Below are 23,833 nucleotides of genomic sequence, written 5' to 3' on the forward strand. Positions count from 1 at the left end.
GGCACTGGAGGTGGCTGCTGGCTGTGCTCTGCTGCCCACAGCCCTTTGCTTCTCAGTGTGAGAGCTCTGTGGACTGTCCTTTGAAACCGTTCTCCCCTGGTCTCAGCACAGGACAGATGTTTGTGGGAGTTCTTAAGGTCAATTTGTGTGTGAAGGCACCTTACAGGCAGTGCAAGTTTGAGCACAGGGCAAGTGGGAGAGGACTGATGGACACTGCAGCTCTCTTGGTTCTGCAAAGAACTGAGACTTTTTGCCTGATGCAATGCTCTTCTGATTGTACCTAGGAAGAAGCCTCAGCAGTGTAATGACATGACTGGTGATGACGCTGAACCTCTCCTGTCCTGCTAAAATGTGCTCAGTTGTGAATGTGTAAACTGAACTTCTGTATCTGACATCCCTCCTGTCCTGACCTGTCACTGCCTTTTTCTCCTCTGACGATGCCCCATGCCCAGAGGCAGCAGATGTCCAACAGCAGCTCCATCACCCAGTTCCTCCTCCTGCCATTCGCACACACACGGGAGCTGCAGCTCTGCCACTTCTGGCTCTTCCTGGGCATCTCCCTGGCTGCGCTCCTGGGCAACGGCCTCATCATCACCAGCACAGCCTGTGACCAGCGCCTCCACACCCCCATGTACTTCTTCCTCCTCAACCTCTCCCTGCTGGACCTGGGCTGCATCTCCACCACTGTCCCCAAATCCATGGCCAATTCCCTCTGGGACACCAGGGCCATCTCCTACACAGGCTGTGCTGCACAGCTCTTTTTCTTTCTCTTCTTCATTTCAGCAGAGTATTCTCTCCTCACTGTCATGTCCTACGACCGCTAAGTGGCCATCTGCAAGCCCCTGCACTATGGGACCCTCCTGGGCAGCAGAGCTTGTGTCCACCTGGCAGCAGCTGCCTGGGGCAGTGGGTTTCTCACTGCTCTGCTGCACACGGCTAATACATTTTCACTGCCCCTCTGCCGAGGCAATGCTGTGGAGCAGTTCTTCTGTGAAATCCCCCGCATCCTCAAGCTCTCCTGCTCACACTCCTACCTCAGGGAAGTCGGGCTTCTTGTGGTTGCTGCCCTGATTGCTGTTGGCTGTTTTGTTTTTATTGTGGGGTCCTACGTGCAGATCTTCAGGGCCGTGCTGAGGATGCCCTCTGAGCAGGGACGCCACAAAGCCTTTACCACGTGCCTCCCTCACCTGGCCGTGCTTTCCCTCCTTGTCAACACTGCTGTCTTTGCCTACTTGAAGCCCCCCTCCGTCTCCTCCCCATCCCTGGATATGATGGTGTCAGTGCTGTACTCGGTGGTGCCTCCAGCAGTGAACCCCCTCATCTACAGCCTGAGGAACCAGGAGCTGAAGGATGCTATGAGGAAGCTGGTGACCAGATGTGTTTCAGCAGGTATACACTGCTTGCTTTACCCTGGAAAGGGCTTCCACTGTAGGTCATGACAGACCATGTCTGTCTTTCCTGCTTTACATTTGTTTTCCTATTTCAATTTGTGATGATGTTGTCTTCATAGAAATGTCAGTTTTCATCTCCTAATTAAGTTGCCACTCGTGCTGTGTGACCCACAGACTTTGTGTCACTCTGGTCTCTGATTGTATTTCAGGGAAATAAATGATCCTGCAGCAACTTCTTCTCTGTGATATGTCCTCACATGTCAGGAATGAAGGGGAACGAAAGCAGCTTTCTGGCTGCTCCAGCTCTGAAATGGCTGCTCTGTGCCTGCAGCAGGAAGAGCTCTTGAGGAGCCCCATGATTGTGGCTGTTGTGCTGGAGTGGGGAGATGGGATGGCATGGGGGGGGGTGCAGAGCTCTCAGGGTGTGCTGGGCAGGGGATCAGGGGACACAGGGGTCCCTGCAGGGGACTCCCCTGCAATGGCACAGGCTGGGGCTGCCTGGCTGAGAACAGCCCATGGGAAAGGTCTGGGTGGGCAGGAGCTGGACAGGAGGCAGCGTGTGCCCTGGCAGCAAGGGAGGACAGCAGCATCGCGGGATGTATGAGCAGGAGCACAGCAGGAGAACAAGGGAAAGAATGATCTGGAATACTCCATAGAGGATTCAGATCCCCAGTTCAGGAGTGGGTTTAGTAATGGGCCCTCAGGTCAGGAGATACTGGAGCACGATGCCGGCGGGGAGAGTCTGGGGGAGCTGGACTTCTCCAGCCTGGAGAAGGGAAGGCTCATGGGGACCTGAGATCTTGAGAAAGGAAGGCTGATGGGGACTGACTGCCTGTACCGGCAAGGAGGACATGGAGAATACAGAGCCAGGCTCCTCACCATGGTGCCTGGTGGGAGGACAAAAGGCAGTGGGGGACAGTGACAGAGGAGAGGTTCAGCCAGGACACAAGGAAACCTTGTTCCCATAGGATCAGGGAAGTGCTGCATCAGGTCACCCAGAGAGGCTGTGCAGTCTCTGGCCTTGGGGATTTCAGCTTACACTGAACCAAGCCTTGAACCACTTGCTCTGACCCTGCTCCTGACAGGTTCGACTTGAGACCTGCTGGGGTCCCTTCCAACCTCTGTTCACTTCTGATCCTACAATGATGGGCTTATGAAGGGTCACAAAGATGTTCTAAGAAGGGCTGGAGCACATCTCCAATGGAAACAGGCTGAGAGATGTGGGTGTTCAGCCTGGAGAAGAGAAGGCTCCAGGGAGATATCTTAGCAATCTCTCCATATCTGAGCAGGGCCTACAAGAAATGTGGAGAGGGGTTTTTGCAAGGGCCTGCAGTGGCAGAACAAGGGGGAATGGCTTTAAGCTGAAAAAAAGGGAGATTTAGCTTGGACATTCAGATGAAGTTGTTCACTTTGAGAGCGGTGGGACACTGGCACAGGGTGCCCAGAGAAGCTGTGTCTGCCCCATCCCTGGCAGTGCTCAAGGCCAGGTTGGATGGGAGTCAGCTTTGTTCTGAAGCAGTGCTTTGTCCACCTCTGATGTTCACAAGGGATGACAGATGAAATCCAACTTCATTGTAAAGTTCACTACTTGTACTCATGACTTGAGTTTGGGCTGCACAAGAGAGGCTCAGCATGGCCTTTGAGTCATTTGGACTGTGTTATTTATTTACTCTCATAACACTTTTGGGGGGGGGGGACGGGACTATAAAACATTCTTTGTATGACAAAAAATCAGAACAATATTGAAACAGGGAGAAGTTCTCAGCTCCTTGTAGCTTAGTGCAGAGCAAGGAGGGCTACAGTGTCCATCAGTCCTTTCCCATTTGCCCTGTGCTTACAACACTTGTATATGATGCCTTCACACACAAATTGATCTTAAGAATCCCCACAAACACCTGTCCTGTGCTGAAAGCAGGGGAGCACGGTTTCAAAGAGAAGATCACGGAGCTCTCATGGAGAGAGGCAAAGGGCTGTGGGCAGCAGAGCACGGCCAGCAGCCACCTCCAGTGCCAGACCCCAAGAGAGCTGCCTGAACGCACCCTCCCCAGGGCTGGGCTGCACTTTCAACCCACTCCCTGCCCATCCATATCTCTGCTGCCTGGAGCTGTCCCTGCCAGGAGCTGCTGCTCTGTGCCCAGCTCTGCTCCCTCTCAGTGCTCCCAGAGCCCATGCCATGGGCTGTGTGCTCAGCTCTGCCCTGCACAACCCCTCCTGGCAGCATGGCTCTGCCCAGGGGCATCTCTGCCTCTGCAGGAACCTCACACCTGGCACTCAATGGATCCATCAATGGTGAATGGAGAAACATGGTCACCCCCTGAGGAAAGCCTTGAGAGCTTCTTAGCTCTTCAGTTAGTTACTGGTGGCAATGAGTAGTGTGTAGGGAGGTGAGAGAGGGTGGAGGGAAGTCCGCAAGAAGCAAGGCGATGGTTCAGGGCTTTAACAAATCCTTACAAGCAGGACGGAGCCCAGCACTGGGGAGCAGCTGGTGTCTGTAGGTGGAGGAGGAGTAGGTGTTCCTGGAGTGTGGCTGCAGGCCCTGGACAGACCAGAGGCTACCTGAGAACTTTCCCTCATGGGAACATGCCTGAGCGCGGCACATGGGGAATGCCCACTGCTGGGGGTGCCTGAACGCTGCTCATCATGCCCCATGAGCCCACCTTCCTGTCTCCCTCTCCTGCACTACCCAAACTTGCCTGGAATGCAGGATCCATCCCTGAGCCTGGGGAATGCAGGAACCTCCTGCAGTGAGGTGTCACTGCTGCAGGGGAGGTGCAAAGCTTCTGTGAGACATTTGTGAGTGTGGGCAGAGAGGGGGGTGTGTGCAGCAGAGAGGGTGCTATGGGCAGGAAGCTGTCCCAGATGAGGTGCCCTGTCCCCAGAGCATGGGGTACCTTGCACCCAAGGACACCACCTTTCCTTTTGGCTCTTGCCAAGAAATTCTCAATCCAGACCATTGCCTTTTCCCGCTGCTCTCCCATGGTGCTTAGTTCTCTATACCGATGACATCCCCCATTCCTCTAGAAGCCTCCTTTAGATCAGCTTGCTGAGGGATATTCAATGCATCTCTTGAATTGACACTATAGTAGCAGCCTACAACTAGGTGAAATGTGGATGCAGAGGTGATGGAGGTTTTCTTGCAGGCAGGAAGCGAAGGAAACCTCTACAAAGTGCAGCCTAGAAGGTTCAGATTTGAAGTTAGGGAAATGTCTCTCAAGAGGTGGACTTGTGGGGCAAGAGGTCTCCCAGAGGAAGTCTGGCTCAGCCCATGGCTTCGTGTTTCAAGGAACAGACAGCGATGGGTGCAGAGATGGGACTGAAGGTACAGAAATGCCAGGTGAGAGCTAGGTGGGAAAGCAAGATGGGGGTCAACAGCCTGAAGGGAAAGAAGTGCAGGCATGGGCCAGTGAAGGACAGCCTGCAGCAGAGATGGCTGAGGATTCTGGCATGGCTGGAAGGCCCAAAGAACAAAAGACCTCTGTGCCCTGGGCTATGGTATTTGCCTCTTTCATCAGGACCTGTAAGGAGACCTTTCCTTCTCAGGATTTCAGGCTCTTCCCTAAGGGCTGCAGTCAGGGCTTGGCTTTCTCACCATCAGACACCTGCATTTTGCCTTTGTCTCCCTGTAATCACAGCCTCCAGTTACTTGCTTTAACGAGTCCCTGGGGAGGCTTTGTCAGTAACACCCCTCAGTAGGGCCCACTAATGCTGAAGGCACTTGGGGCTTTGTTTCTGAGTTGGACTTCCTGAGAGGTTTCCTCAGCACATGAGGTTCATGGGCTCAGCCCAAATACACCATGGGGCTCATTAAAACCTTTGCGTTTTGTCAAGTCTTTCAGGTTGCACAGCACATTGGAGGTTTCTGAGTGCAGGAAGATTGCAAAGAGCAACTGATAAAAGTTCTTGTCAAGTGTTTGTTTTCATATGTTTAAGTTTAGAAATTTCTGTGCCTTCTGGAATGCCCGGCACAGGGATCACAAGAACCTGCCAGGGCCCGGCCGCCTTCCGCAATGCCTGGTGAGCTTCTGTGATCCTTGCCGGAGCCAGGAAGGTCCCCTTGTGCTCAGCTCCCAGAGACAGCACCAGCAGCTGCAGTGCCCAGGGGCTGCTCCTGCCCTGCCACCTTCTCAGCACCTCTGACACCAGCAGCTCCTGCACACAGAAGACTCCGGCTTCCACCCCAGCACCTCTTCAGGCAGAGCTGTGCTCCAAGCACATGAACAAGCCCAGTGCCTCCTCCTCACCCATCCATCCCCTGCTCCTACAGCTGGGATGGCACCAGCACAGCTCCTGACAGCTTCTCCTCCCTTCCCAGCACGCACCCACAATGTGTTTGAGGCCAACACTAAAACAGGATTGCAAAGTCAAAGAACACGGACCTGGATGTGCAGGGCAGCCACGGGAGATGCAGCCTCCTGAGGGAGGGGTCTCCTACACACTGGTTACTGCAGGGCTCACCGTGGGGGCCCCGTCACAATGGGCGTCTCCACAGTGACCGCCACAGCTTTGTGATGGCTGGAGAGTATGGAACTCTGTCTGGGGACAGGTGAGCAGCCAACAGAGAGTTTGTGGGTCAGGGTTAAAGGGAGAAAAGTGATGGGGGACATTACTGTGGGGATCTGTTACAGACCTCCTGATCAAGGAGAACCTGTGGATGAAGCACTCTATAGACAGATAGGAACAGCCTCACGCTCACAGGCCCTTGTTCTCATGGGTGACTTCAACCACCCTGACATCTGTTGGAAGGACGGTACGGCCTGGCACAAGCAATCCAGGAGGTTCCTCGATTGTGTAGAAGACAACTTCCTTCTGCAAGTAATAGAGGAGCTGACAAGGAGAGGTGCCGTGTTTGACCTTGTGCTCACCAACAGGGAAGGGCTCGTTGGAAATGTGACGCTCCAGGGCAGCCTTGGATGCAGCGATCATGAGATACTCGAATTTGAGATCCTCAGGACTGTGAGGAGACCGTGCCTCAAGCTCACTTCCCTGGACTTCAAAAGAGCAGACTTTGGCCTCTTCAGGAACCTGCTTAGGAAGGTTCCATGGGATCCAGCCCTAGAGGGCAGGGGGGCCCAAGACTCTTGGTTGATATTCAAGGATCACCTGCTACAAGCTCAGGAGTGCTGCATCCCAACTAGAATGAAGTGCAGCAGGAGGGCCAGAGACCTCCTTGGATGGATAAGGAGGTGCTGAGGAAAATTCAAATGAAAAAAGAGGCTTATAACAAGTGGAAGCAAGGACAAGTGTCATGGGAAGAGTACAGGAATGTTGTTTGGGAAGCTAGGGACCAGGTTAGGAAAGCTAAGGCCCAGTTAGAATTAAACCTAGCTAGAGGTATTAAAGATAACAGGAAGGGATTCTACAAGTATGTAGCAAATAAAAAACAGACTAGGGAAAATGTAGGCCCCCTCAGGAAGCTCTCGGCAGAACTGGCTACGCAGGATTTGGAGAAGGCTGAGGTTCTGAATGACTTCTTTGCCTTGGTCTTCACTGGCAAAGGCTCTGACTGCACCACCCAAGTCTTGGAAGGCAGATGCAGGGACTGTGAAAATGAAGAACTTACACCACTGTAGGAGAGGAACTGGTTCGAGACCATCTTAATAATCTGAATGAGCGTTTGACACTGTCCCACACAACATCCTTGTCTCTAAATTGGAGAGACATCAATTTGATGGATGGACCACTCGGTGGATAAAGAACTGCCTGGATGGCTGCATGCAAAGAGTTGTGGTCAATGGCTCAATGTCCAGCTGGAGACCAGTAACGAGTGGGGTGCCTCAGGGATCGGTATTGGGACTGGTCTTGTTTAACATCTCTTTCGCTGCCATGGACAGTGGGATTGAGTGCACCCTCAGCAAGTTTGCCGATAACACCAAGCTGTGTGGTTCGGTTGATACCCTGGAGGGAAGGAATGCCATCCAGAGGGACCTTGACACGCTTGTGAGGTGGGCTGATGCCAACCTCATGGAGTTTAACCATGCCAAGTGCAAGGTCCTACACCTGGGTCAGAGCAATCTCAGGCACAGCTACAGGTTGGGCAGAGAAGAGATTCAGAGCAGACCAAGGAGAAGGACTTGGGGGTGTTGGTTGATGGGAAAATGAACATGGGCTCGCAGTGTGCGCTTGCAGCCCAGAAAGCAACCATATCCTGGGCTGCATCAAAAGAAGCATGACCAGCAGGTGAAAGGAGGTGATCCTGCCCCTCTACTCTGCTCTTGTGAGACCTCACCTGGAGTATTGTGTGCAGTTCTGGTATCCTCAACATAAAAAGGACATGGAACTGTTGGAACAAGTCCAGAGGAGGCCACGAGGATGATCAGGGACTGGAGCACCTCCTGTATGAAGACAGGCTGAGGAAGTTGGGGCTCTTCAGCCTGGAGAAGAGAAGGCTGCGTGGAGACCTCATGGCAGCCTTCCAGTGTCTGAAGGGGGCCTATAGGGATGCTGGAGAGGGACTCTTCATTAAGGACTGTAGTAACAGGACAAGGGGTAACGGGTAAAACTTCAACAGGGGAAGTTTAAGTTTGATATAAGAAGGAAATTCTTTCCTGTGAGGGTGGTGAGGCCCTGGAATAGGTTGCCCAGGGAGGTTGTGAATGCTCCATCCCTGGCAGTGGTCAAGACCAGGTTGGACGAGGCCTTGGGTGATATGGTTTAGCATAAGGTGTCCCTGCCCACGGCAGGGGGGTTGGAACTGGATGATCTTAAGGTCCTTTCCAACCCTAATGATTCTATGATTCTATAAAACAAGGCAGGAGGTGAGAAAATCAGTTTTTTCTCAAGATAGAGATGATTCTGTGCAGTACAGTCATGCAGATCCACACATGGAGTCCAAGTCTGTTTGTGTCACATTATGTCTAATACCAGTTTTATACATTTTATTTGTATTCCTCTGTCACACATACGTATATTTACACACATACACACATAGTACGCATATAGGAGGTGAGGGACAAGGTCAAGAATCTTGCAAGCAAAGTGGATATTTATCAGTGACAAAAGTGAGAATTGAATAAAGCTGATTGGTGTTCCTGTGAGGAAAAAGAGGCCTGGGATAATTCAAGGTAATCTGTTCCTACACGCTGGTGGCTGAGAAGTGAAATGAAGTTTGAAGTTGCTGCTCTTCTTGGTGTCCTTCCTAGGAATATGCGATGGGGGTTCTATTTCTCATTAAATGCTCCCATTGACTGTTGTGCAGGAACTGTGAAAGAACCTACATAAAGTCATGAGGATTAGTGGAAAATCCCATTAGTTTAGGCTTTCTCACTTGATGTATTCATGTCCTGCATGATACAAGTCTTGCATGTTGCCAGTGGTTGAACAACCTCCTCCTGCACTTCAGCAGAGGGCACTTCACCTCCTTGATCCTCAGGGTGTAGATGAATGGGTTTAGCATTGGGGTGTGATTTCCTCTCATGACCAGGTGTTACCTACCAAGGCAAAAGGAAGGAAAACGTCAAAATCATTGCAAACAGAAATTCACTTTTGGACCATGTTTGTTGATGTTACAATGTACTTATTTATTAGTGACTATATTCTGCTGACAATCTGCAATGCTGCATCTCTTTATAACAAAATAAGATTAATCCTTATTTAACTCTTGAATAAATTGGTGCATCTTTCTTTTGCTGCCTATGTGAAAGAAAACAACCTGCATTCACCATTGCTCCCTCTAATTATAAAGAAAAAACACACTGGTAAGGTTGATTTCTGATGCAGCTTTCCCAAAGAGGACACGAGGACATGAAGAAAGAATACCACTGCTTCATTGAAGGTGAGGCTCTGCTTTGTGTTGGCATTACCTCCTGTGACTTCCTTCTGCCACCGAGTGATGGGAGCCACGGGTTAATCCACAACGCAGCAGAGAACATCTGTGTGCCAGCATCAGCTCCGTTAAGCACCTGATGTGAAGAGAGGTGAGCTCCTGCCAGACTCCAAGAGCCCAGCTTGTGGTGCTGGGGCTGTAAATACAGTTGCATGTGCTCTGCTGGGAGGAAGCCTCCAGGGCTGCTCATGCTTTACCAGAGGAAAACAAAGAGAAGGAAAAAGCAAAGGGTGTGAAATCACCTGTGAAAGGCATTGTGGTGCTTGGGCATCCGAGACATGATGTGGATGAGCCATTCCTGAGCACAGCTACACAGCAGCAGTGATCAGCAGCTCATAGGATGCTTCTGACATACCTGTGGACCATACAAAGTTTTCAGTTTGACCTTGTCAACAGAATGAGAATGGGTTTAGAGACATTTCAGATCTTGCAGAGGGTCCCTAAATGCAACGTGAAGTACAAGTGACTCCATCTATGGAGCTGCTGCTGCCCCTCTGCACACTTGAGTGCCCAATTTTCCATCCTCTGTGGGATTATCCACATGTAGTGCCTGAATGTCCAACACCTGAGCTGGTGCTTTAGGGCTTCCACTGTATTCAAGGGTGAGAAATGGGCATTTGAGGCAGTGATGAATTGTCCCAGGGTGAGCTAATAGGCCTTTATCCCCCTGAGCAGACTAAGCTGGGGCTCCACTCCTACCCTCGGCCCATTTGCCCCCCATCTCTGTTTAAGCTCAGCCCAAGGTGGTTGGACTATATTTGAGTTTTTGTTTCCATTTTAGCAGGAGTTGTGCACATCTATGGAATACTTTGAGGGTGACCTGAGATTTCTTATGGACTTTCCTAGCAATTGCTGGACCTAAACCTTACCAGGGGATTGACTTGACCTGTGTTGGCTTGGTTTTGGACCTGCCTCATAGTCCCCAACTTGCTTGATGCTCTGGAATCTTGGCTGAACTTGGCCTAGGTCTCTGTTCCTGCTCTATTTCTCTTGCTCAGGTACCGTGGGATGGTCCCTGCACACAGTGGTGTTCTCCTTTGGTTCAATTTTGATAGACTGAAGAGACAAACCCCTATGGCACTCCCCATGTTCCTGCAGAGTAGAACCCATTACCCTCTGCACCCAACAGCCCAGCCACTGCTCACTGCTCTGGCAGTCCCTTTCTATTGAGACCATATCCCTCCATGGGCACAACAGGAGAAAGTCTATTCAGTGAGGGAATTAGAGTGATCAACTGAACTTTATACTCAAGTGTTATTCCCCGGTCATTAGTATCACCTCCATTTTCCAAATATAATTGTAGAATAATGTTTTTGAGTAGGTGAGTAACACTGTGGTTTGGTAATGGGTTCCCAGTCTTAGTAAAAACTCATAAAGCTGTCCAGCTTGAGGGTTTCTGTAGTTACAAGGTGCTGAGATGTCATCACTAAGAGATGCTCTTTGTCAATAACCTCACAGCAATTTCTGATTTCAGTGCATTCTGGCTCCCAGAAGACAGCCCATCTCAGGGGTTGAGGCAGTAATAGCTCCAGATGCCTGACTTGTGAAGTCCCTTAGGCAACTTTCCAATTATATTTAAAGGGGGGAGAAAACAAGACTGGTATGGGGTGATGTGCCCAATGAGACTGCTGGCAGCTTATGTCAACCATCTAAGCTGGAAAGCAATAAATAGTGAAGACAGGAGCCTCTGGGAGACACAGCCATACATGGACAGGCAACACCATGTAGAACTAAACAGGGAAGGAATGGAGACTTGGAGGATTTCATGGAATGGTGAAGCACAGCATCATAGAATCACAAATTTTCTTCTCTGAAGCTCTGGTATATAAAGCAAGCTGGGAGGTGGAAAAATACTATCAAGACAGAGATGTTTCTGTGTAATAGTCATGCAAATGGGCAAGGAAGATCTGCTTAGAGGCAATGCCGAAGGAATGTAGCAGTGATTGTCACAGGAGCTTAAATTGCCTTTTCTCTTTGCAAACATCTCCTTGCTTAGTGGTAATGGTTATACAGGGACAAATATAAACATGTACATAAGAAATGCCTAATATCTTATGTATTTACCCCCTCTCCTGACACAATCCTTTTTGGGGATGTATTTTATCCTATTTAAGAGATCAGCATAGACAATTTCAATAGGATATGCTCTATTTGTCTGCATTGTGGCCTTTCTAGTTCCCCTAAGCAATGATAAGGTGTAGGTTCTGTCTTTGAATGATTTCCTTGGAGAAAGGAATAAGAGGTAGGCACATACCAGTAGTCAATAGCAGTGACTCCCTGCATGGGCAGGTCGTTGTGGACCACCTAAGCATCCTGCCAAGGTGCCTGGCTGTGTTTCATTAGAGAATGTCTTCATTATCTACAGAGTACAGGATTAAACCCCACTAATAGTTCAGCAAGGGATTAAGCCATCATAACCAAGCCACAGAAACCACCCTGCTGCCTGGGAACTGGGAGCCTCTTGGACACTGATGGCCTGGGAAAACTGGACTACGGTGACAGAGTTTGTTTTCAAGGGGTTCACAGATTGCCTCGACTTCCAGGTTACCCTCTTTGTGCTTTTCCTGCTCATCTATGTCACCACCGTGATAGGAAACCTTGGCATCGTTGCTGCAGTCTGGCTCGATTCCCAGCTTCAGAGCCCCATGTCCTTCTTCCTCGGCCACTTGTCCTTCTTGGATCTGTGCTACTCCTCCGTGGTGACACCCAAAATGCTGCTGAACCTCTTGTCTGAAAGGAAGACTATTTGTTCTGCTGGCTGCTTCCTGCAGCTCTATTTTTATGCTGCTTTTGCAATCACAGAGTGCTACCTCCTGGGTGGGATGGCGTATGACCGCTATGTTGCCATCTGCAACCCCTTGCGTTAACCCATCCTCATGTCCAAGAAGTTCTGTGTTTCCCTCTTAGCTGGGTCCTATGCAGTTGGGCTTTTTAATTCAGCCGTCTTCACAGGCTTTGCATTGAGGGTGTCTTTCTGTGGCCCCAATGTCATTGACCACTTCTTCTGCGATGGGCCACCACTCTCAAAGTTGGCTTGCTCTGATACTTCCCTCAACCAAGTGTTGCTCTTTGCTTCTGGGGGCTTCAGTGAGGTCACCACAATATCAGTCATCCTCATCTCCTATGACCACATCCTCTTCACCATCATGAGGACAGGCTCTGTGCTGGGCAAAGCTTTTGGTACCTGTGCATCCCACCTAGTGGCTGTCACCATCTTCTATGGGACCCTTATCTTCATGTACCTATGGCCCAGCTCCAGCTACAACGTGGGCAGGGACAAAATAGTTTCTGTCTTTTACACCACGGTGACCCCAAGGTTGAACCCTTTCATCTACAGTCTGAGGAACAAGGAGACAAAGAGTGCTCTGAAGAGAACAGTGGGGAGAATGATTATTTCCCTGCCTAAGTGGTAAATGGTTTGTCACTTAGATAGTGATGGGAGTGGGGTAGGTGTTTTTGAGTCTTCTTGAGGTTGGAGAGAAACTGTGATGATACTTCTATATATTATTGTCCATTTTGTAGATCAGCTTTATCGATGTGGGAGTAATTTGCTCTACATTTGCCTCTTGATTGTGTATTTCATAACAGGAGAAACACATACTCACTGAAGAGCCACCAAAGGTTGATTTGTGATGAAACATGCTAAAATGTCCAACTTGTTCCTGAATATTTGAAGGCAAGAATGTGTTGGATTTTCCTATGTACCTGCCATTGCTTAAGCAACCCCAAATCGCTTCTTTCTTGAAGGGAAATATGATGACAAGGCTCAGTCCTGTTAAAATAACCCATTTATGAGATTTCTGCTGAGGACTTGGACTATTTTCTCAGCTGTCTTTTCAAGAGCCCACTTGTGGTCTCTTACAGCTGGGACATCATTCACCAGTATGGTGGACGTTCTACTAAGTGCTGTACCTCTTCCAGCCATGAGATGTGATCTATGGACTTAAGGTGAATTTCAGTGCTTCCAGGTAATCCCCATGACAGATGGGAGCATGCAGGAGAACACACGGAGCAGACCAAGGAAGCTTGGAGGAGAGAGAAGGAAGAAAAGTTCCCTAAAACTGCAGGAAACAGGGAAGCTGGAGAGGAGCTTCTCGGAATTTTCTTCCCTGATCAACGACCCATCAAAGAATGTTCAAAGGTATTTGAAGATTTCCCTGCTGCGCTTTAATCCTTTAAAGTGCTTTTTATAGTGAAGAAATACTTCAAATGATTTTGTTAATATACAGAGCAAAGGATTCGACAGTGATGGTTCCTAAATGTGCTGTTGAGTGGAATTGTTTAGTACATATATTCAAACTTAATGGACTAAAGCCATGCTGCATTAGTTGCAATACAACACATTTCTACTTTTATTCTTCTTTTTTTTTTTCTTCCTCTAAGCATGTAGTTCTCTGTATCCACAAGACCATTAGTTGTGGGATTTAACTGGCCAAAAGTGAAGTTTAATAAGTAGACATTATATCTGATCTCAGTCTCCCTCCTTACCTCCTTAGAAGGAACTCAAATGGCTCAAGTGAATGATGGTGCATAAAGATATAATAAAGATATATAAAGATATCAGCTGCATATAGAATGAATATCATGATTCTGATATATTTAACTTCAGGACATCTGAATTTCAGGTGGATAAGGCCCACCCAGCCTATGGGTCATGGCACTTAGGTCAGATTTCAGTTCTACGTAACTTCAATGTATTTTTTATTTGAAACTTCCCCTTTCCATTACCACCGTCATTATAAGAGGAAAATTAATAGGCTCAAAACATCCTTAGACACAACAGAGCTGATACAAGACAAGGAATTTAGTGATAAACACTTTGAAGGTTTATACCTAATAAACTGATGACTGTCTACCTGCATTCTACAAGTTGTTTTTCCTCCTTGTCATGCTGTTGTAAGAAGCAAAATAAGTTTATTCTGGCAATAACTGGAATATGTGTTTTTATTCACCTTTTCAGGGAAGGGGAGGGTGTTTTGAGCTGTGCCTGAAGTGGGAACAAACAGGAATCACTGGTGAAAGTGTTGGCACAGAAACTTCTTAAATATAAACCCTGCTGTTAAAATATTGCCATTTGTAGAAGCTAAACCCAACCAGACACTTGTCTGGCGTCAACACAGCTGTCTGCATTGCTCTTCTCCATCCATAATTGGGTTTGTTAGTGCAAATTGTTGCTGGTTGTGCTGGTGACATTGATGGTTTCCTCCAGAAGCTCATGGGTTCCAGTGAGTCCTGCAGCATTTCTCAGCCATTCCTTTGGCCAACTGAAGGGCACCACTGGAGTTCACAGACTGGAAGATAACCTGGGACACCTATAGCTCATGTGTTGGTCTGTATGTCACGCTGATGTGAACCAAGGTGAGCCCAAACCCATCTCATTTGCCCATCTCTCAGCCAGTCCTTTAGGCTCTCAGGGATACAAATCAGTAGCCCAGTGACAGTCTCCCCAGGGAAGTGGTGGATTCCCTAACATTGGACACTTAAGCTTCAGCTGGAGAAGGTGCTGGAACATCTAGCTTAGATCAGGCTTTGCCTAGAAAGGTTGGACCAGATGATCCTTGAGGTCCCTTCCACCCTGGTGTTCTCTGGTTCTGATGGAGAGCTTAGCCTGTTCATGGGACCATGTGTGGGTCTTCTCTGGACATGGCAAATCCTCCTTTGGGCTACAGAGACTCTATTGATCCATCCAGTTCCCCCTGAGATATCATAGGATGTATGGACACAGGTCTGTCAGGCATGGCTTGTGTCCTTTAGGGTAGCCAGAGGGATGTATGGTAAGTCTCTGATAGTCCTGGACACCCACGTCTGAACAGCTGAGCCACCACCTTCATTTCTCCTGACTGCAAAGAGACTCTTGGCAGTTAGCTCATATACCAATGCTTAATGCTGTTGGCAACTGATGGATGAATAAATCCCACTTATGGATCAAATCTGATCCAAATATGGCTCTGTTCATGCTGTCAGTCTGATCTCAAAGCATGGGCTTCTATTATTTAAAGGGAAAACTCAGCTATATACTGAAAGAAACAGTGTGAATTGTAACCCCCAAAAATGTTCCAGGCACTGGAAGAGTCTGGTGTCTATTGAGTCTGTTGAGCAGAGGCAAACGACACTGAAGTTACCATGAATATACTATCAAGATGCTGCTACACCCCTCCCGAAATGTTGTAAAAAGAACTGGATTAACATCATCCCTTTTCAAAAGAAGTTGTAATGGAATGGGTTTGGTCTTGCAATAGAGGTGGAGCAGTGGAATGACTTGTCTCTGTGCAAAAAGGAGTCAAAAATGGGTAGCTGAGATACTCTGGAAGTACCTGGAGCACAGTAAAAAGGTCTAATGGACCATCAGTCATGTTCTGACAAGTTGCTCCTAGATAGACCTGTCGCTGGTGGCTCTGATGGATGCCCTCAAGCCCATCACAGAATCCCAGCCTGGTTTGTGTTGGAAGGGACCTTAAAGCTCCTCCAGCTCCAACCCCTGCCACGGGCAGGGACCCCTTCCACTGGAGCAGGGTGCTCCAAGCCCCTGTGTCCAACCTGGCCTTGAACACTGCCAGGGATGGGGCAGCCACAGCTTCTCTGGGCACCCTGTGCCAGTGCCTCAGCACCCTCCCAGGGAAGAGCTTCTGCCTAAGAGCTCATTTCAGTCTCCCCTCTGGCAGGTTCAAGCCATTCCCCTTGGCCTGTCCGTACAGGCCCCTGTCCAAAGCCCTTCTCCATCTTTCTTGTGGCCCCTTTAGGCACTGGTGCTTATCATGATGGTTATGGTATGTTTAAGGAGCCTTGGAAAATAAGAGATGAGCAAACTCACAAGGACAGATGAACCTAACCACTGGCCCTGAAATAGTGATATTTACTTTAAAATGTAAAGAATATTTCTACAAAGAAATATTCTGTTGACGGAGAATGGATCTTTGCTGAGTCTTCCGGTCCTGACACTCATCTGGTAGGGTAAGATTTTAATTCTCATCTTTAATCCTGTAAAGATTTAGTTGTTTTATTCTGAACCTTCATGTTATCAGGGACAGAAACCTGTAATTCACACTTTTTCTCATGAGGGTGAACATTTGAACTTAGTGCCTAACTTAGACAACCAGAGTTGAGTGAGTTTGCCTTAGCAGAGCTCAATGGTGTCATCATGGTGTTAACTCCTTTTATTTGTATATTCTCTCAATTGTACCAAGGGAATAACATCTTCAGACCCAAATTTTGCTCATGGTCTCCTGGCTTCACCTCTCCAAGGTTTTCAAGACTGTAATATTAAACTCTTCATGCAGCACCCCTTCCCTTCTCCTTCCTTAATTCCCAGCAAATTAAAGGCTTTTTTTCCTTCATCTCAATGACTTTTCCAAAACCACCCAAGGAAAGCTGCAGTGCTTTTCGTCTTATATGAGTTATAGCCAGAAGCTGCTTCCAAAATCAGTGCTGTCTTCAGAGAAACTTAATCACAGGCGATCAAGGGCAGAGCTGATGGCTTGGTTTGTGTCACATCGATCCCTCTCTGCTGCTGTAGCCATTGGTCTCATCAAACTGTAGGTACCAAAATGGGATTGAGTGATACAAATGGATCTGCTCAGAGGTGTTTGGGGAAGCTGGGATGCTCTCACTTCAGAAGGGGCCTCCTCTTTCCTTGGCCTGTGTAAGAGGGCAAGCTTGGAGCAGATGGCCACAGAGCAGTCCATTCCACTGTAGCTCCCTGGAAATGAATAGTGGGGATGCCCTCGGTGCACAGGGTGCTAATTGTCAAGTTATCCCATTCCAGTTCAAATAAAGGCATGGTTTCCACTGTCCTGTATTTTCAAGACTTTTTTCCTTCCTTGCCAGATACAAAAGCCCTGAATGGCAGAGCAGAATCACACCTCAGCAGCAGAGTTCATTCTCAAGGGTCTCAGTGACCAAGTGGAGATGAAGGCAGCCTTATTTGTCCTGTTGCTGCTCATCTACACTGTCACCCTTCTGGGCAGCGCAGGGATAATTGTAGCCATCCGAGGTCACCCACAGCTCCACACATCCATGTACTTCTTCCTGGGCAGCCTATCCATTGTTGACCTCTGCTTCACCTCCATGGTAGGCCCCAGGACTTTGGTCAACTTCCTATTGGAGAAGAAGACCATTTCCTTTGCTGGCTGTATGGGTCAAGCTTTCTTCTACATCGTCTTTGTGACAACTGAGTGTTTTGTGCTGGCTGTCATGGCCTATTGCCGGTACATGGCCTTCTGCAACCCTCTGCTCTACTCCTCTGTTATGACTCAGAGGTTACGTGTGGGGCTGGTGGTAGGGTGCTACACTGGGGGTGTCCTGAACTCCATCATTCAGATGACCTTCATCATCAGGCTGCCCTTCTGCAGCTCCAATGTCATCAACCACTTCTTCTGCGATGTTCCTCCTCTCCTGGCTCTGTCCTGTGCCAGCACGTACATCAATGAGATGATCCTCTTCTCCTTGGCTGGTGTCATTGAGCTCAGCACCATCTCTGCCATTCTGGTCTCCTACCTCTTCATCTTCTTTGCCACCCTGAGGGTTTGTTCTGCTGAGGGCAGGAAAAAAGCTTTCTTCACCTGCATGTCCCACCTGATTGTGGTGACCATGTTGTATGGAACAACCATCTTCATGTATTTACGCCCTAGCTCTAGTTACTCCCTGAACACTGACAAAGTGGTCTCTGTTTTCTACACGGTGGTGATCCCCATGCTCAACCCCTTCATCTACAGCTTGAGGAACAAAGAGATGAAGGATGCTCTGTGGAGAACTGCAGAAAGAATCACAGTCAGGCTTTGAAAACCCTGATCCAGGGATTTGGGTAACATGAGGCTTTGTTCCAGAGGCTGTGGAGCCTCCACCCATGGACATGTTCAGAAGCTGCCTGAATGAGGCCAGGAGCAACCTGATGTGACCATGACTAGTCACTGATGTGACTATGACCAGCAGGACATAGTTATGGCTCAGAAAGGACATATAGGAGGTCTCTGTTCCTATGACTTGCAAATTATACACATAAACTTATATGTATATGTGTCTATATATACAAAAGCACAATATTAAATATGTCCTAAACTATAGATTTATATATAACACAATATATTCTTATGTTAAATGTCAACACCAACACCCACGATACTGATTTTCCTTGCCTCAGTTTAGTTGGATTCTCAGTGATTTATAGGGTGGGGAGGGTCCATCTGCTGTGGGCTTTTCCCAGGAAGGATGGAAACCCAAGATCTAAATGGATGAACTGATCTTTTAATGCAGTTATGGAGCAATGGGTATTGTGCATGAGCCAAGTGAGTGAAATGCAAATTCTTCAACAGGTCTGTGTTTGGAACCAGGCTGCTGAGTTAAATCACATTCAAATTGGGCTTTGCCACCTCTTTTCAGGCAGCTGTGGAACTTCACCCTTTCATTTTCCTCCTCAAGTTCTGCCTTTCTCAAAGCCTTTAAGAGAAGCTCTAAGGAGTTTTCTAATTTATACCCACAGTGGTTTGTTAAAAACAAAGGCAAGAATGTTATCAGTAGAATTTGCCGCAGGAGAGTTGCACCTTGGTTTGAGGCAATGGGGATTAGAGAAATCCAAAGAGAACATGGAAACACACCAGGACCCTGAAACAACGGGAAAATCAAAGGTAATGAAAAAACCCAATCAAAAGTCTTTATTTCCTATGCAAGAAGTCATTCCTGGCACAAATTGCAGCTCCCCCATATCTTGGTTGCTGTAAAATCGCAATGCCACCAGGGAAAACAGTCACCACAGGGTTTCCCTACACACCCAAAACTTCCCTATTTCTTTAGCAGCTCATCACTCAAAGGTGAGAGATGTCCCTGATCCAGTTGTTTAAACAAGCTCCTCTGGGAATGGATTTGGAGCTGATGGGCTGATAGGAAGGAGAAGGCTTGGCTGAGTCCTGGATGGAGATTTTCCACCTGTGGTCACTTGACCTGTGGCTTCCCCAGTGGGAAAAACACTCTTTAATCCAGGGGAAAATAACCCAAACAGGGATGTGACCCTGGCCAGCACTAAGGAATAAATTTTTATTCTTTTTTTATACTTTCTTCTTTATTTATACTTTATACTTTATCCTTTACATTTTATTTCTTATTATATATATATATTTATTATATATATATAATATATATATTCTTATTCTTTACTCTAATTTACTAAAGTTACCATCCTGAAGCTGACTCTTACTGTTGCCAGCAGGACATGACAGTATCCACATATGCCTGCTCTTTAGATGCCCATTTCCCCTTCAAAGCTACATTTCATCTACTTCTGAAGAAAATTCATTCCATTTTCTATGCGATTTTTGTTCCTTCTTGGTACCATTGCTCTCTGTGGTCACCTCCAAGAGGTGCAAAATTGTCACAGGAGTCCCTCTAGGTATCAAAAGGCAGAAATTTTCAAATAAGTGGCTAGAAACTCATGGATCGGGATTTCTTATATAACACCATCATCTAGTGGAGGTTTCTGCAATAGTCACTCCTTTCATTTAAGATAAAACCACCTTTTTCTTACGTGCTGGGAAGCTTTGGGTAGCCAAGTGACTTGTTCTTACTCAAGAAACTGAGAAATAATAGATAAATAAACTAAGGCCATCATGTTGCCTCTACAGGTGGCTGATTCCATGTAGGCAGTTTATTTCCTGACCCTGTTAAAGCAATGTCAGATAGTTTAACAGCTTCAAAGTCCCCTCACATTTAGAAATGATGCTTTAAACCCCACTTTTCCTAGTGCAATTCTTGGCTGAGGCTTCAGGTTGTATGAAATGTAGATTATTGTAGAATCATAGAGTGGTTTGGTTTGGAAAGGAGCTTGGTTCCAACCCCCTGCCATGGTCAGGGACACTACACACTAGACCATGTCACCCAACACTCTGTCCAACCTGGCCTTGAGCACTGCCAGGGATGGGGCAGCCACAGCTTCTCTGGGCACCCTGTGCCAGTGCCTCAGCACCCTCACAGGGAAGAGCTTCCTTGTTATCTGTAACCTGCACTCCCCCTGTTTCAGTTCGAACCCATCACCCCTTTTCCTGTCACTACAGTCCCTGATGAAAAGTCCCTCTCCAGCATCCTTGAAGCCCCCTTCAGACACTGGAAGCTGCTCTGAGGTCTCCACACAGCTTCTCTTCTCCATGCTCAGCAGCCCCAATGTTCTCAGCCTGGCTCCATACAGGAGCTGCTCCAGCCCCTGAGCGTCCTCGTGGCCTCCTTTGGACTTGATCCATGTCCTCCTGATGTTGAGGATATCAAATTCACTCTGCCTTTTAAATGCTTTTTTCATTAAATAGTCTGGGCTATCCATACACAATTTGAAGTGCTAATTTGTGGTGTTTGAAATGATTCCTTTCTCCATCAGTTGTTTCCTACAGATTCACAGATCCCTCTCAGAAAGTATCCCCATTGCACATCTTTACTCCTGACAAAGCCATCCCAGATTTTATAATGAAAGCAAACAAAAACACATCAGATCTCAGGTAAGGTCTCAACCTTTATCCCATGGACGTGAAGGATTTAATTCCTTGTTGTTGATGTATGTAAATCACACCCATCACCACCTAAATCATCCCAGGGGAGCAGCTGGGCTTATTTAGGTGCTCTCTGATGCTGAATTGAATGGGTGAGGATGCCTATACAGTAACCAAGTTCCTGGGTTACTGGTGGATCCATCCTGGTAACCTGCATGGGGTAGGAAACCCACCTTTTGTTGCAGAGCGTTAAGTGCTAGGCAGGAATAACCAGGGTCATTCCCTACTAGGGCTTTTGGGGAGTAACGAGGTGACTTCTGTCCTTTCCTGGAAGGCCCTGCAGCCCCCTCTCATCTTTGGGAGCACAGTAATGGAAGCATTTCTGATTGAAAAGTAAAGGCAGCTGCAAAGGAAGTTCTGCCTTTATTTTTTCCTTCTAAGTAGCAGCATGAACTGAGATAAAGGAGAGCTGGATTGTAACTACACTGAGGGTTGAACACTTCCAAGAGTGCTTCTCAAGAGGTAATCTTGTTTTTGAATACGGATATGACACACTACATACTGCTATGTACTAAACCACCTCTGGGGATTTTTGAAGGCTGGATAAAACTCTTAAAAGGGCTGATATTGTTCAAATAAGACCTTCTGGTGCCATTAATTTTAAAACCTGTTGGGTGTATCCTGACCTGGCTCTTGGGAGCCCTTTGGGCTGACCCTTGCCTGGTCTGACAGCTCCCTGGCGGTTAATGTGTAATCCCCTGACTTGTTTTACCCCTGGCTCTGTGAATACCACAAAGGACAAGGCTCTGGAAGGACGGGTAGATGCTACATGGGAGAAGACAGAGCAGCATTACCCTTCTAGCTGGAGCCTGGAGAAGCTGGGAGTATTAAAACCCATTTCAAGTGGATCTGAGAGCAAAGAGGAAGAAATCCCTGATATGAAAACCCTGCTTTGTCCTGTGGCATTCACAGTGTCCACAGGCCTTGTAGCAAACCTTACCTCCTCTGCTTTATTTCAGGGCAGCAGAAACCATCCCCTTGAGGAATCAGAGGGATGCTGGTGCTGTGAGCATGGGGCTCTTTTGCTTCCTATTTTAAACGATCCTTTTCTTCACTCATTAGACAGTTTGTGCTGTAAGACTCTCGAAAGAGCAGGTAACCGAGCAGTGTGTTATGACTTTATATATCTGTCACCTTCCTCTTGTTCCTGTACTGAGATCTTGAGGATAACATCCACTATAATGGCTTTGGACTGCCAGACTGGAAATTGAGATGAGTTCTTAGGCAGAAGCTCTTCTCTGTGAAGGTGCTGAGGCGCTGGCACAGGGTGCCCAGAGAAGCTGTGGCTGCCCCATCCCTGGCAGTGTTCAAGGTCAGGTTCGATGGGGCTTGGAGGAAGCTGCTCCAGTGGAAGGTGTCCCTGCCACGGGAAGGGTTGGAGCGGGATGAGCTTTAAGGTCCCTTCCAACACAAACCTGTCTGGGATTCTATGGTTCCATGAGAGCAAGCTAACTGCTACCTAACCAGGAGGTTATGCTGCAAGGTTTTGCTTGGCTGTAGGATCATAACAGCATCTGGATGTTCTCCTATCCATAATGTCAAGAGTTACATCTTGGATAATACTAGCAACAGTCTTCTTGGTGTGTCCTAGGGCAGCTTGTTAAAGCTTGACCAAAAAGCAAGATCTTACCAAATCGGAGTAGGAAAGCCACAAATGGAGGTCCTTTCCCCAGGAATACAGGGATAAATATTCAGTTAACTCTTCAGCAGAGTGTGGGCCCACAACCTGCATGGATAATATCTAAACAAAGGCAGCAAGGTATGGGTTTTTAGTTTAATTTTTCTCCATTCCAGTGAGCGTGCTCAAGCTGCAGGGAGATGTGATCGCTGGGAGGAAGTTGTCATGTATAGCACAAGCTGCAGCCTTAGACACATCCCAGCTTTCATATCTGCCCTTGGATCACGTCAGACCAAGCACTTGGTTTGTCAAGCAAGAAAAAGCGAGGGTGAGCCTTTGTTAATTGTGAGCTTCAGGTCAATTGTCCCCTGGCAGGAGATGTGTGTGTCTGGGCAGGTGGATGCTGCCTCAGGGGGAGGATTGAGCCCCAGACCCAAACAGTTGGATTTTCATTACTTGGGTCACATCTTCCAGCTCCGTGGTGATGGCTCAGGAGCTGCTTTGCCTCCAGCATGTCTATGTGAGCAGTGAAAAGCAGCTCCAAATCCCCATTAATAACACCAGGAGACCACATGCATTGCTCACAAGACATCTGAACTGAGGAGTCTGGCTCTGGAGGGGGAGCTCACCCCTTCAGCAAAAGGTCATCAAATAATGATGACTCTTAAGCATGGCTCTGCTTGTCAGATACCAGCCACGCACACTCCTGCTTTGCTCTCTGGTGTAACTCTGTCAAGTGATGATTAATGTTAGGCAGGAAAAATCAGTGAAGATTTATTCTGCCTGTTGTAAGCTGTGATTTTAGGAGCTGCTGGTTTCTCCCAGGGAGAATTTATCTTTGATCAAGCCTGAATGTATCTTTTGTCTCCATGTTAGGCATCGTGTCTAAAGCAAAGTGAGGTGAGAAATCCTGGCTCTGCACCATCCTACCCTAAGGAAAGCCACATTTGCTCTCAAAGAGCTCCTCCTGGGTCACAGAGAACAGCCATTTATTCCTCATGTACTCACACTGGACTGGCAGCACCCAAAAGATGAGAAGTAATTCCTTTTTCCCAGCAGTTACTGGGGAATTAAAGGACTTCCATGTATCAATGGCTTGAGAGGAACTATGAGGAACCCTGCAGTTTATTTATTCTGGTGTTGCCCTCCCTCCTTGCCTTAAAATACCTACTTGCTTCCAAGTGTGTTGGTGGTGGTTGTGGTGTTCAGCCAAGACTGGCCTTGGGAACTTGGTGTTTTCCTCTCTCGAAAAGAATTTACCTCATATTGACTTATATATATGTATGTGTGTGTATATATATGTATATATACACACTTTATATTGACTGAAAGTAGTGTAACTGACTGATAGACAAAACCTGACATTCTTAACATTATTGAGGGATTTGGGCCTATTCAGAATTTTCAATTTAAAGACATAAAGCAGGTAATCTGCTTTTAGGTTCACTATGGTTGAAGATAATTATATGTTCCCCTCTGG

General features: G+C 47.6%; 1 protein-coding gene and 2 pseudogenes across 1 annotated transcript; all 3 read left to right on the forward strand.

Annotated features, from left to right (window-relative positions):
• Positions 1-248: 248 nt before the first annotated feature.
• On the forward strand, positions 249-1,439 carry LOC133280766 (olfactory receptor 14C36-like; annotated as a pseudogene).
• Positions 1,440-11,684: 10,245 nt separating this feature from the next.
• On the forward strand, positions 11,685-12,626 carry LOC133280758 (olfactory receptor 5F1-like; annotated as a pseudogene).
• Positions 12,627-17,052: 4,426 nt separating this feature from the next.
• On the forward strand, positions 17,053-17,991 carry LOC133280733 (olfactory receptor 5J3-like). The gene has a single exon (XM_061475669.1). The coding sequence runs from the start codon at positions 17,053-17,055 to the stop codon at positions 17,989-17,991; it is 939 nt and encodes a 312-aa protein (XP_061331653.1).
• The last annotated feature ends 5,842 nt before the right edge of the window (positions 17,992-23,833 follow it).

This window comes from Pezoporus flaviventris, unplaced genomic scaffold (genome assembly GCF_033815535.1).
Source record: "Pezoporus flaviventris isolate CSIRO_AGI_PZ_B2104156 unplaced genomic scaffold, CSIRO_AGI_Pfla_v1 ptg000088l, whole genome shotgun sequence".
Classification (NCBI taxonomy): Eukaryota; Metazoa; Chordata; class Aves; order Psittaciformes; family Psittacidae; genus Pezoporus; species Pezoporus flaviventris.